This window comes from Vicia villosa, linkage group LG3, assembly GCF_029867415.1.
Source record: "Vicia villosa cultivar HV-30 ecotype Madison, WI linkage group LG3, Vvil1.0, whole genome shotgun sequence".
NCBI classification, from domain to species: Eukaryota; Viridiplantae; Streptophyta; class Magnoliopsida; order Fabales; family Fabaceae; genus Vicia; species Vicia villosa.
This window is the reverse complement of record NC_081182.1, coordinates 88781814-88795257: the sequence shown is the minus strand read 5'-3', so window position 1 is coordinate 88795257 and position 13444 is coordinate 88781814. Positions and strand designations below refer to the sequence as shown.

Sequence of the window (13444 nt, the reverse complement as noted above, 5' to 3'; positions counted from 1 at the left end):
GACTAATGAAATTGAGCTTATAAAAATGTTTTAAATTTTTTGTGTTTGTAAAGAAAGAATATGGTAGACACTTTGCCGCATAGAAAATATTGTGTGTGTGACTCTGAGTTGATCAATGGGAAGTCGGTTGTGCTAAATCTTACAATACACTACAAGAAAACTGACTTTTTGTGACACTCAAAAAGTGTCACTAAAAGTCAATAATCCGTAGGTAAAAAGCTTGCAGACATTGAGTGACGCCCACCCTTAGCGTCAATTATAAGGGGGTGTAATGCTACGGTATAATAAGTGTCACTATAGCTTTTAGCTACGGGCAAATATTTACCTAAATGTCACTATATCATAGGTTACTGTTACAAATATTTCTCTTTTTACCTACAGTTTTAGTTTTAATAGGTGTCACTAGAACTCTATTAAATAATATTTTTATAATTTACCAAAATATAATAAAATTATAAATTAATTTTTTTTTATAATTGAAGAATATAATATTAAAATTCAATTATTCGGTAAAAAATTTTACAATACATTTTCTATTATTTCAATTTAAATATGACAAATTAACTTAATATTAAAATTAAACTATTATATCAATTTCAATTAAATTCAAATATTTCAATATAGTAACAAAGAATTTCAACTACATTTATTAATGCCAAAGACATTGAGATCCTTACATCATGATTACTAGAATATAATGAAATCGACTCTGAGAAGTTTAAGAGTGAAAACAAAATTACAAAACTCAGACAAAAACTAATTCTGAATCAGAGTATACCAAGTTGAAACCTGGCTAACTGAATAACCGATACACAATGAAGAACCAGGAAACAATCCAAGAAATTTCTTTGAAGAAGCGTCCTCCAATGCTGCATCTAATAGGTTTTTGTTTTCGGAGCCTTCTTTGGTTGCCTTCTAGGAATGGAGTTTTTCATCCCAATGAAAAACAACAGAGCTCCAAAAACAGCCAGGTTCTGCAAGGATTGAAATTGAATCAACAGTTTGAATTTGGGCATAGACATGAAACTAAACTTCAAATTAAAAAACAAGTCATTGCTCTGACCTGTGTAAATTTGATGAAAAGCTGAGTGAATTCTTTGTCCTCGTTATCGAAATTGTAAAAATCATAACGAATTGGAGTAGCAATCAACTGATGCAGAAGCTACAGAAACAAAACAAAAAAACATAGCTTAAGAAACCGAGCATGTGAGATGAATATGGAATCCAATAGAGAAACTGGGTACAAACCAGTAGCAAAGCTCCGAAAGAGCTTCCAAAGATGAATAGAACCCCTCCAAGGCCCTTCAGAGCAATAGCCCCAGTAATCAAAAGTTTCGTCTGTTCATCACATCAGTTATATTAGGGAACACGCGTAGACAAAATGACGAGCAAAAGTGAAGAAAAGTCGACATATATGTAGCATTCACAACTTCTTCAACAGATATTTTCATTATTTAAGCCAGATGTATAATAACAAAAAGATGCGAAAAACATTATCAAATGAACATTTGTACATAAACAAGGAAAGAGCGAGAGAGGAGCTAACATCAATGTTAGGAATTTGAAAGCCAACTTGATAATGGAAGCTTATATAGCCAATGTTGTACCCACTATATATGTATGTATATTCAAACACAATAATACTCTTACATCATATTCAATGAACAAATAAATGAACAGCAATTAGCTTACATCGAATTTACTCTTAGATCAGTTCAGCTTCAACCAAGAAAGCTATGTAGCAATTTCATAACTTCAAAATCTTTCGGAACATTCAATCATACTCTTAGTACATATTGTGAAAACATTTAGAATGACAAAACATTAACATAACAATTCCAAAGAGTTCACACACCCTACAGTGTCATCATCATGCAAAGGGCACAAAACAATCACATACTACATTCAAATTTATACAGCCATGCAGCTAGCAGAAGAAACAGGTTAAGATGAACCAAAGAGTTAAAAGAGGCAGTCTTTTTGGGGTTTTTATCTCACAAGCTCTATTTGTAGATTTGATGCTTTACCATGTAGTGATGTTTTCTTCATTATCATCTATCATCCACAAACTTAATTTTCTGTCCATTTATAGTTTTTTGGTATTCTATTTCTTGTACATTTGTCTCTATTATTTGGCTTACCAATTTTTCTTTAATTCTCTTGCTACTTGTACATTTGGAAAACCATTTCAATAATTTAAATGTCTCCAATCAATTCCATACATGATCAATTTAATATATTGACAGAGCCAAATATAAGATTTTCTGCAACCAAGATATTATACTTTAGCTTCTAACATGCAACCAAGATGTAAATTAAATACCATTCATGCATGCTTCTTAGTCATAACATAAATCAAATAACGCGAACACAAACATAAATCAAAGAAGAAACCTCCGAACAAATACAGAAATTTCAGAACAAATACTATTAAACAAAAGTGGCAAATTGCATATTCAAAAGAACAAACATGCAAACATACCTTAGAAGCCACCTTTATCGGAGTTCCTGAAATAACAATATATTTGAAGTTAAGCTATCATATTTCAAACCAGCATATTTCAAACTTGCAAAATCACTAAGGAATTAAACATAAATATAACATGAAGACGTATCAAAGACTTAAGCTTATACCTTTCCTCCCAATATCAAAGATGGTTTCTCCCATTTTAATTTACAAATTAATATGAGAGGTCTTCTTCACTCTCATCCTCTGTATCTTCATTCTCATCATCATTTTGGGGAATGTCCTCTATATTAATTATAACTTCAATGATATCATCACTATCATCAGTTTCTGGTCTAATCAAATCATCATCATTTATCTCTTCCAATACTTGTTCATTACTTTTATCTATGTCATTGGATTGAGCATCACCCATATCATATACATCTCTAACTTTAGCATGCACAACGACAAACCAGTCATTTAGTCTTTTATTCTCCACATAGAATACTTTCTTGGCTTGAGAAGCAAAAATAAACGGGTCATCACATATTTCATTTCCTGTATGTTGCAAGTAATTAAAATTTACTAATGTCAAACCCAAATCATCAATATTGCACCCCTTATTTATGTCAACCCAATCACACTTGAAAATTACAACTTTATACTTTCCTGCATAATCCAACTGAATTATATCTATCAATGCACCATAGTAGTTTATTTCTCCTTCCTTAGGGCGTTTGTCTCGTGTACTAGCATAACTTTTGGTCTTAACAGTAACACAAATTCCACTATTTTGAGTCTTTAAACACCTTTCCCTCTTCTTTGTTTGAAATCTAACTCCATTAACAATATAGCCACTATAGTTTCTCACTTTTTCTAATGGCCCCCGTGCTAACCATCTGATTTCATCTGTAACTATAACACTTCCTTGTTCTTCTAATCGTGCTACCTAACACAATTACATTTTAAATGATCACGAAAAATAATAAAATATTGATAATTGAAAAACCTTTGGAAAACTTACTCTTTCGCAAAACCAATCAGGAAATGTTCGACTATGAATTTTGTCAATTTCATATGGTGATAGCCGACGATTTTGATTACGTCTCTTGATAAAGTCAATGTGTTCTCTAGGAAATACAAATACAAAATTAGAGACATTAAACTTCAAAAAGAATATCAAACTAAACATTTTTACCTTTGAAAGGGGTCAACATTAGTGTTGTTGAAAAGCACATATCTATGTGCTTGTAGCAATGTTTTTTTATCAAGAGAAACTCGAGAAACTCTTTTCCTTTTCTTCACTGTAAACCCAACATGGTTTTTTCTCTCCAAAGGTCTACCTCTAGGATTAAACACATTTGCATTTTCTACAAAGGAGGAATCATCATTTCGACAAGGTCGAGTAAATCGTGTTTCCACCGTAGAGAGATATCGTGAACAAAATATCAAACATTCATTAGCTAAATAACCCTCTGCAATAGACCCTTCAGGGCGAGCTCGATTACGAACAAATGACTTTAGAGTAAAAAGGAACCTGCAAAAAGATTTTTGGAATAAAATAAGAAAATGTTGTTTTTATTTATAATATAATGATATTAAATAACTAAAAAAATGTGTACCTTTCAATTGGATACATCCATCGATAATGAACTGGTCCACCAATTTTTGCCTCATATGCCAAATGGATTACCAAATGCACCATTATAGTGAAGAAAGATGGAGGGAAAATCTTTTCTAATTGGCACAACGTTTTTGCTATTCGTTTTTCCAAGTGCTCCAAATTATGCTCACTAAGCACTTTACTAAATGAACTAAATGTCCCTGAATTATTTTACAATCATCTAATATCAATTTTTCAACTTTTCTAAATATATCTCAATTATTAGACAAATCATTCTAAGATTGAATCCATATTGAAGCAAACATTAACTAAACTTTACATAAGATTACATTAAACAGGCAAAGATTAGAGTATCATCCTAATCTGACCCACAAAACTATATTATTAGTACTATAAACAGTAATAGTAACATGATCATTTTAAAACTATACTACTTTTAGAGTATAATATTGGTATATTAGTATATTTTCAACTCCAACAACATTATTTTATATGATCTTCAATCTCAAGATGCTTAAATTAACCACTAATTTAATTGAACCAATGCAGCTTAATTGAAACTAGTATGATATGGATGTCAATGTCTACAGTTTCCAATGTTGCTAATTACCAAGAAGCTATCAATGCGTTAATAAACTCTCTATGAGACTGACTAAAACCAAGAAGGAAAGCTCATCTCTTATGAACAAATAACAGTTGCTCCAAACAAAATGATGATTAAAAAGAGAAGAAACCTCCGAACAAATACAGAAATTTCAGAACAAATACTATTAAACAAAAGTGGCAAATTGCTTGGAACACATAATAAGCAATGTAAAATATTAACACATGGCTGCATTTATGCTTGGAACAATAATAAGCAATGTAAAATGTGTGTTATCAACTTGCCAATATCCAATCAATGAGCATATAAAAAAACCGACTTCACAGCTCTGAAATTTCTGATATGGTCAAGTATACAACTTAACCATCTTAAGAAACTAGAACTTGCAATTTAATGGGATGAAATTTCGAAAGCACAAACATTGCAAACTAGCAAAATTCAACAAAAAGAAAGCAAATAAGCACCGTGATAGAACATTAACATAAGTAATACACAAACTAAATTTATAGAAAAAGCAAAGAAGCAACATTCATAGAAAAAGCACTAACCTTTAGCAAAGGCATGTGAATGTAAAACAAAGTGTCATTGGGATTGAGAAGAGTAGTCTCAAACTCTTCAGCAGAGAATTCAAGTGAGATATTCAACAAAGGCCTAAACAACTGCAACAACAACAAAGCACAACCTAAAAAAAACAACCTTTTCAAAACAAACACACAATAAAAACACAATCCAAATTCAAAAGATCACGCCGTTGAAGCTCACATTCAAGAAATTGAGCACGAAAGCCAACTCCCATATATTACTAAATCTAAGGATGTTACGATTGTATTTGTATTCATACAAATTTCATAATGCAGACCAATTTCAAAAATGTTTTTATATTTTCAAAATAACAAACCATAATTATAATTACTTAAAGAGTAAGAACTAAATCAGTTTCTAGACTATTATTACAATGCATGCTATTATTTTCTATATCAGTAATATATTTCTACAATTTGTTAATACAACATAATAGTTCTCCAAATACATATAACTAAGTTTTATATAAACTGCAGAATGAAGATTACATTCTTCTAGCCATTTCACATGGTTTTATCTAACATATACAAAATCAAATTAGTGAAAGACAGAGTGTGTAAGCCTAAAAACTAGTTCAAATTAGTGAGAAACAGAGTGTGTCTAACCCTAGAAACTAGTTCAGATTGAGTGTAAAACATAAAAGCCAATCACTGCAAACCTTTATAACATATACAAAATCAAAAGCAACAAAGGAATAAACAAGGAAGAATGAAAGAAAAGGTTACCTCCGGTGGCGCAAGCGGAGGAGAACGATGGTGTGATGTGAATCGAACGGTCGAGATTCGGCGACGTTGGAGGCGCGACTATACTATAGTAGTTTCCGGCGATTTTCTAAGATAATATACTGGATCTGACAAAACAAAAACGAAATCAAACCTAATCTACGTCACTCAGATCTAGTGGTGTAAAGGAAAAGTCGACGAAGAAGAAACCTGAAGAAGAATGAATGGCGGTGGCCGGAGCTGCGGCGGCTGGTTGATTCCAGTCGATTTGATTGATGAATCTTTCCGGCAAACGAGAGCTGCGGCGGCTGGTTTACGTTGAAATGAAAATAGAATTGTGAGAACGAGAGAATCCAAAAAAACACAAAAACTTTTCTCAAATTTTTTTTATTTTTGAAAATGATTTTTTAGTAAGTTTATGATATACAAATTTGATAGGTAATAAAATTAAAAAATAATATTATTAAAGTATAATATATTTATTTTTTGAGTCATAAAGTTTTTTTTTAAGATTAATATTTTGTTTAAAATATATCAAAAAATATTATTTTTTATTTTTTGAAAATATTAATTTTTTTAATAAAATATTTGTTAATTAATTTGTTGAGTCATATCCTATTTTATTAAATGGGAAAATGTGACGGACAAATACTACTGTAGGTAAAAGTAACATTTAGTGACAAATATTAAGTGTAGGTAAAAGTAACATTTAGTGACAAATATTAAGTGTAGGTAAAAGTAACATTTAGTGACAAATATTAAGGTGTCACTAAAAATGAGTGTCACAAGAAGGCTTTTTTTTTGTAGTGAATATTTCGTGTGGTTGACTTTTGCGATTAACAACTTATGATTTTATAAAACTAAATATAATTATAATTATAATCTTTTAAATATATCAACTTTTATTTTTAATTAAAATAATTAAGGCTACAAGATTTGTTTTAACATTGAAACATATTTTACTTTCATGACGTCTCAATGAATATAAATTTCGCTTGTTTATATTTTTTTGGGTCTGTTAGTTTGTTTGGGTTATGAGATTGCATAATGGTATATCAATGTGTGATAGATAGGTGTGTGTGGGGTGTTTTTCTGATTACTGATGTATGGGTATATTGGGTGGGAGCTGTTTTATTCATATAATTCATTTGGCATGTTCAGAATTGTACATGATAGATAAACTTAATTATATTATTTTCCACAGTACCCCGAATCAATAAGATGGATTTTTACGAAGTTTGTAAAATTGTATGGACTATTATTATTGTTTTTAAATGTGAATGTGATGATTACTGAACGTGTATTGACACTTTTAGGATGCTTCAATATTTGAAGAATGAATAGCCTTAGATTAAATCCTAGCAATATCAAACTAATAATTTCTATATTTTCATATAATTCACAAGTTTCTATATTGTCTTTCAATTTTCTACTACTATTACAGTTCAATTTAGGCCAAAGGTGTTCAAATTTTTATGTCTGATATAGATTGTTACTCATTCATTAACATGTAAGGCTGATCCAAAATATTAAGACTCATTAAACCTATACAAATTACACTAATTAAACAAGGTTATACAATCGTATTGAGAAACAAAATACATCTAGACTTTACCCTGTCACACATGGTTTTTCTATTTACTAGCCAAGCATGCTATCTATCTATTCTTGGTTTAGATCCCACAAAATACATTAAGTCTTATCATTGTTTAATTTGTCAAATCTGGAAATTTAATGCAAATTTTGCCCAACACTCGGTCAACTTCTTTTTCATGAATAAATGTTTATACTTTAATTTTTCCTATTAAGCCTTCCACTATCTCTTTATTGAGATTAACAACAAAAAAAAATATTTAAAATAATGTATGAATCCAATTTATATACAGAAGAAAATGTTGAAACCAATTTATTATCTCTTACAAATATAATAAATTATTTTAGTTAGGCAATTTTATCTAATTTTCACAATTGTTATTTACAAAGTTGTATTTAATAAATTATGTTGCAGTCCATTTTTTCTTCTTTTCTTTTCAATAATATTTTGATATTTTCTAATTTTGATATCTTCTTTTTTTATCAATTTAATAGTTTTGTTTAAACAATATAACTTCTACGTTTCAATTTCATATATATTTTTTAATTTTTTATTTAATAATATATGTATCTGATAAACACGGCCCAACCCACACCAGAACCCGTGCGGACGCACGGGTTTCCCACTAGTTTTAAGATAAAATATAAATCAGAAATTTTACATGATATAGTTTAATATGGTTATAATTGATTGTTTTCTTTGGAACTAAATCATCACCCAAATAGAGTAAAAACACTAGGATACTTCTTTTAGGTTTGAATTTAGTAGTAGATTCTAATATAGCCTAACAATCTGAATTGATCAAATTAAAATTAAGAAATAAAAATATAAATTGAGTTTCAATAAACTAATAATTAAAGGTTTATTCATTATTATAGAATACTGTTTTTCCAATATGTAAACTAAAACTTAATTTCTTTTCTTCAACTTGATGCATAAAAGCCTTAATTACTGTCACTGCTGCAGCTACTGCAATCAGCTTCATATTGATCATCAATGTAGCTTAACACATCACTGTCAATGCTAAGATTATCATCAGAATCAGAATCAAAATCACTACTATCACCCAAACTAGACTCAGAATCAAAAGAAAAATCACTACTATAGTCACTATTAGATTCATCATCTTGGTAGTGATACGAATAATTGTCCATAGATTCAGTCTCACTGTCTTGATCACTACTAGAATCATGAATGAAGTGTATACCACTGAAAACACCATCTTTCAAGCCTTGCTCATATCCTTCTGCATACCCTTTTTCATATCCATCTTCACAGCTTTTCTCTGGCTGCTTTTTGTCCTTCAAATTCTTCTTCTTCTTCTCACTATTGTTATGATTTACCTCTTTCTCATCATTCTTTTGTTCCTCATCAGATGAATCTCCATCATACTCGTAATCATATCCATCTTTATGCATTGGGTATGCCATTGTCACTACAAAAAAATTGCCCTATTGTGACACCCATCTATAGTGATGCCTTAATATTTGTCACTAAATACTGTTTTTACTTACAGTTGTATGTCACTATTGTCATACTAGACAAACACTACAAGAAATGTAGGATCAACTACCATATTTTTACTACAAAGAATTTTGTAGCTAATTTAAAAGACATATTACTTATATATTATTTATTTATTTAACAAGTACATAATCATAGTTATATATACTATATCTTATCTATTTTTTATTTATTTAACAAGTACTACCTAAGGCTAGACATAAATATATTTTATTGAAACAATTATTATGAATAAAATTGAATAATTTCATATAAAAAAATATATTTTCTCTATCTACTGTTTGGTCTTCACTCTTAACCTCACCGTATTCATCTCGTTCTCAGTCTCCGACCGACTTGTCCGCCACCGTCTCCGATCATCACCATCTGCGATCGCCACCGTCTTTCTCCGATCTACCTCGTTGTCTTCCTACTCCGATTGTCCTAGTTCCTTCGTCCTTCATTCGATATTGCCTTCCTCATTCTCCAATTGAAATCACCAGTCCCCTCAATCTCCAATCGATCCCTCATAGACTCTTTGTGTCTGATGGATCTATGTTCCTTCGTCCTCCTTCAATTTATGAGGACATAGTTTCAAGCCCCAACTCCAAACCCTAGAACATAGTTTCATCTTTCTGTTTACTTCAGCCTCTTCTGCATTTCAGGTATCAACAATCATCCTTCAATTTTGTTGTTATCACTTTCAATTAGCATTATTAGGTATTTAATTTTGTGTAATTTGAATTTTTTTGCAGTATAAAAGTGCATCATTTGAAGATGGAAAAGGACCTAGTATTTGGGATACTTTCGCTCATAAATACCAAGGTTGTTATCAGTTACTTCTGTATTTATTTTGCTTCTTCTTTCAGTTTTGAATATATGAATACTATATTTTCATGTGTTAATCTTTTTATGTTCATTTGTGTCAAAAAATTTCATCATACACTATGTATTTGACCTAAACAATGTTCAATATGATCTCGATCTATTTGAAGACTTGAAAGTAATAACTTTAATGTTGAAGCTATTGTTTGCTTCAGTATGTATCCATCATAAAACCTTGTTGATTCTGGTGCATTTTGTTTGACTTTTCTATCATAGGATTGAGGTACTTGTTTATAGTTTGTCATATCTTGGAAGGAGGGTCTTATGTTTTGAATAACTTGTATGCTATTTGACATTTTAACTATTTTCCCCGACAATTAGTGCTCAGCTACTTCATTTATATAAGTCCATAACCTAATCATTCATGAATCTATAGGTCCAATAAATAAAGTGCTTAGGTTTCTATTACAACAAGTCTAGTAAATGAAGTGTTTAGCTTTCTATAGGTCCAATAAACAAGGCATTTCTTATGGCAATCTCAATATATACATATTTCATTGCTTTGTATATGTTTATAATTTTGCTTGAATCAGTTTGTTTGTGGAGAGTTTGTAATTATTGTGCTCCTTAGAGATACATATATTGGGAACACGATGCTGAGAATGTAGCGAAATTTGTTTGTTTTGGTTATGCACCTTAAAACTGCGAGAGTGTTGAATTGTCTCATTAGAGTGTATTGAGATTAGCTCCATTTGGTTTAGTTCAACTTGATTCTTCTACTCCTTGTTCACATGTACCTGGTTAAGCTCCTCATAACTGAGAGGTGTCTGTTGTTTTTGTTTGCTGCCAATAAGTTTGTTTTAAACTATTTGTTGCTTATTGTGTTCCTTGGATTTGTTGCCAAAATTTACCAAACTACTTTGTCTTGAGTCAATACATTCTTGTATATTATTGCTTGTTTTAATCACCTCTCTAATCCTACTGTTCACCCCTGAACCTTGCCTTTCTTCTATACTACCTTGCCTAGCTAAACCCGAGTTCTCCACCGATAGCGTAATAATATTGTCATGTAACGGAGACCCATAATTGAATGTTCAGAATGGTCGGTTAACCGGGATTGTAAACTCGATTTTGAAGCAAAATTAACATGTGCAAAATTATTATTATTTGGATGTGTGATACATGTCTTGTGCCCAACTATTTTACGAAATTGTGCCTTTCTGTGTGGTACTAATGGAAAGCAAAAGGGAGAGGGGTCTGTTATGTTGAATGGCTGTACTATTAAGGGCAATGGAAGGATTGAAATATATAGACATTGAAATTTGGCCTTGGGCTTGATACCACATAGTTGTGCTAGTTGAAAATATTACTTACTATTATCTCTTTATTAATTAATGTTAACCTATGATCCGCTCTTGACTGTTTGCAACCGTTGGTTCTATTATGTCTGGAATCCTTTGATCCACGTTTTCCTCCATTTGTGGGTGTAGCCCGTTCCTTAGAAGTGAAAGAATTCTGTTTAGTTTGCTCAGTAAAACTGTGAGATAAATGTAACTTGTGATACTTTACCATTAGAATTTAGAGGACTTTGATTGTTCTGCTGTAAGTTCTTGTCAGTCTGTGTATGCTCCTTGGAACTGTGAGCTATTGGTTATTATTTTATTGTTGTTTAGGACCTTGATTAATTTGAGTTTAAAATGACACTCAATCATTGGCGGATCTAGGTGGGGGCGGGTAGGAGCTGCTGCACCCCTCACTTTTTAAATTTTTGTCATTAACTAAAACAACATGGGTTGGCATAGCATAAGTCAAAAAAATACAACTCTCTTCAAGCCAACTCTTTGTCATTCACTCTCTGAAATCCTTTCTTTGTCTTTCATTCTCTAAGCCACAACACAATAACACACATCAAAATATTCGTCCTTCTTGTATATACACGATTTTAAGTTCTAACGCGGTGACGGTGATGGCGTTTTTTACAGCTTCGACAGTGGCGATGTTTTTGTTCACAACTTCAACAACGGCTTCGGTGATGAGGACGACGTTGTTCATGGTTTCGACGGTGGCGTGGTTGTTTTCCCCCCTCACTGTCAAACAAATTTCAATCAAACGGTGTGTGATTGTGTAATTCTATCTCTTAATTTCTAAATGAATGACAATTGCTTTGCTCTGCACTTTTTCCTACCAGTTATAATCTATTACAATTTATAAATTAAAATACATTATCATGTGTTGTGAGAGTTAAGTTCATTTGTGAGTTAATTTTATTTTGATATCCATTAGGAATTTAGAGTTAAAATATAGTGTGGAGCTAATTTCATTTTGAAATCCATTAGAGATTTATAGTTAAAACAAAGTTTGGAGTTAATTTCATTTTGAAATCATATTTTCCTTTCAATTTCAAAAGAAATCATTTAAAAAACTTTAGACCAAAATTACATAATGGCTCTGTTTTACTTGCTTCTTGCAAGTTATAAAACTATCCAAAATAGCTCTGTTTTGCTTTGTTTTGCTTTCAAAGATTCTGCTTTGCCTTAGATTTAAGTGGCTTTGCACGACTTCTGTTTATTGTGTTTATTTTTTCATAAAGTGTGTTTAATATTTCATTGCTTTAGAAATTATGAGTCACTGCTTTAGTAGAAACTATCAGTATTGTTTAAATAATTTGAATGAGGACATATGTTTAATAATTTAAATGTTAATACTCTTGTTTGTGTATTTTTTTAAGCTATATAATGGTTAAACATAATATAATTGATTTGTGTGTGCTAAGATTTTTGGATTGGTTTTTGATTTCAGAGACTGAACAAGAGGTTGCTTTGGCGATTTGTAGGGGAGTAGTTGACTTTAAGAGGGAGCCTTAGCCTCAGATTTTTGACAGTGCCAAGAGTCTCGTGCCTCAACATTTAGGTGTCCATTCGGTTTCAACAAGGAATACTATTTTTGAGTGAGCTTTGGAGACATACTTCAAGAATTGTTGGTTATGGTGAATTGCTTAGTGAGACTATGATAGAAATTGCTAGGTCTAGATTGTAAGAATCTAAAAAAATAAGAACATGAAAAGTTCGATTGTAAAATTTTAAGTATATAATATTTTTTTTTGTAACTATTTCTAATTTACATAATATGACATGAAACTTAATGTTTGAATTTAATAAAAATTTACATAAATGTTTAGATTAAGTTATTTAGTTTTGTCATAGTTGAAAATATATTGTAAAGTATTTTTAATGAATAATTTTATTTTAATAATAATAATATTAAAAAATAAAATTTAGAATTCATTGTATTTAAAAATATTAAAATTATATTTATATAAGCTTTAGTGACACCCACAAAGTCGTAGGTATAACTTTTGCTACATATTAAACTAAAATAAGATATAGTGACAAACATTTTATACTGTCTGTAGCTAAAAGTTATAGTGACATCCAGTTTAGCATCACACCACACCCCCTTAAAGTTGACACCAAAAGGAGGTGTCACTAAAAGTTTTTCATACTTCTACCTACGGATATTTGACTTTTAGTGACAGATTATG

General features: G+C 30.8%; 1 protein-coding gene and 1 long non-coding RNA gene across 4 annotated transcripts; one reads left to right on the top strand and one right to left on the bottom strand.

Moving 5' to 3' along the window:
* Window positions 1–621: 621 nt before the first annotated feature.
* LOC131656300 (uncharacterized) lies at window positions 622–4244 on the bottom strand. 3 transcript variants are annotated; one of them, XR_009300055.1, is made up of 6 exons: window positions 4072–4244; window positions 3648–3986; window positions 3474–3579; window positions 2483–2508; window positions 1249–1338; window positions 1141–1162 (listed from the first exon to the last, which is right to left on the bottom strand). XR_009300055.1 is itself a non-coding variant. In XM_058926043.1 (5 exons), the coding sequence occupies exons 1-5, from the start codon at window positions 2666–2668 to the stop codon at window positions 876–878; spliced, it is 348 nt and encodes a 115-aa protein (XP_058782026.1). In that variant the 5' UTR covers window positions 2669–3059; the 3' UTR covers window positions 622–875. The 3 variants fall into 3 exon arrangements, 2 of the variants coding, with proteins under 2 accessions (XP_058782026.1, XP_058782025.1); XM_058926043.1 differs by lacking the exons at window positions 3474–3579; window positions 3648–3986; window positions 4072–4244 and adding exons at window positions 622–974; window positions 2635–3059 and having other exon boundaries at window positions 1064–1162; XM_058926042.1 differs by lacking the exons at window positions 1141–1162; window positions 1249–1338; window positions 2483–2508 and adding an exon at window positions 3290–3394.
* Window positions 4245–9330: 5086 nt separating this feature from the next.
* On the top strand, window positions 9331–13035 carry LOC131656299 (uncharacterized). The gene is made up of 4 exons (XR_009300054.1): window positions 9331–9743; window positions 9834–9903; window positions 11886–12015; window positions 12703–13035. It is a non-coding gene; the product is annotated as an uncharacterized LOC131656299 (long non-coding RNA).
* Window positions 13036–13444: the final 409 nt, after the last annotated feature.

What these genes read in the sequence shown, in the direction of transcription:
- LOC131656300 (XM_058926042.1), bottom strand. Translation starts at nt 4,154, where the DNA reads ATGGTGCATTTGGTAATCCATTTGGCATATGAGGCAAAAATTGGTGGA. An exon ending in TGGATGTATCCAATTGAAAG is followed by an intron (nt 3,987 to 4,071) that starts GTACACATTTTT and finishes ATCTTTTTGCAG; the next exon opens with GTTCCTTTTTACTCTAAAGT. An exon ending in AATGTTGACCCCTTTCAAAG is followed by an intron (nt 3,580 to 3,647) that starts GTAAAAATGTTT and finishes TGTATTTCCTAG; the next exon opens with AGAACACATTGACTTTATCA.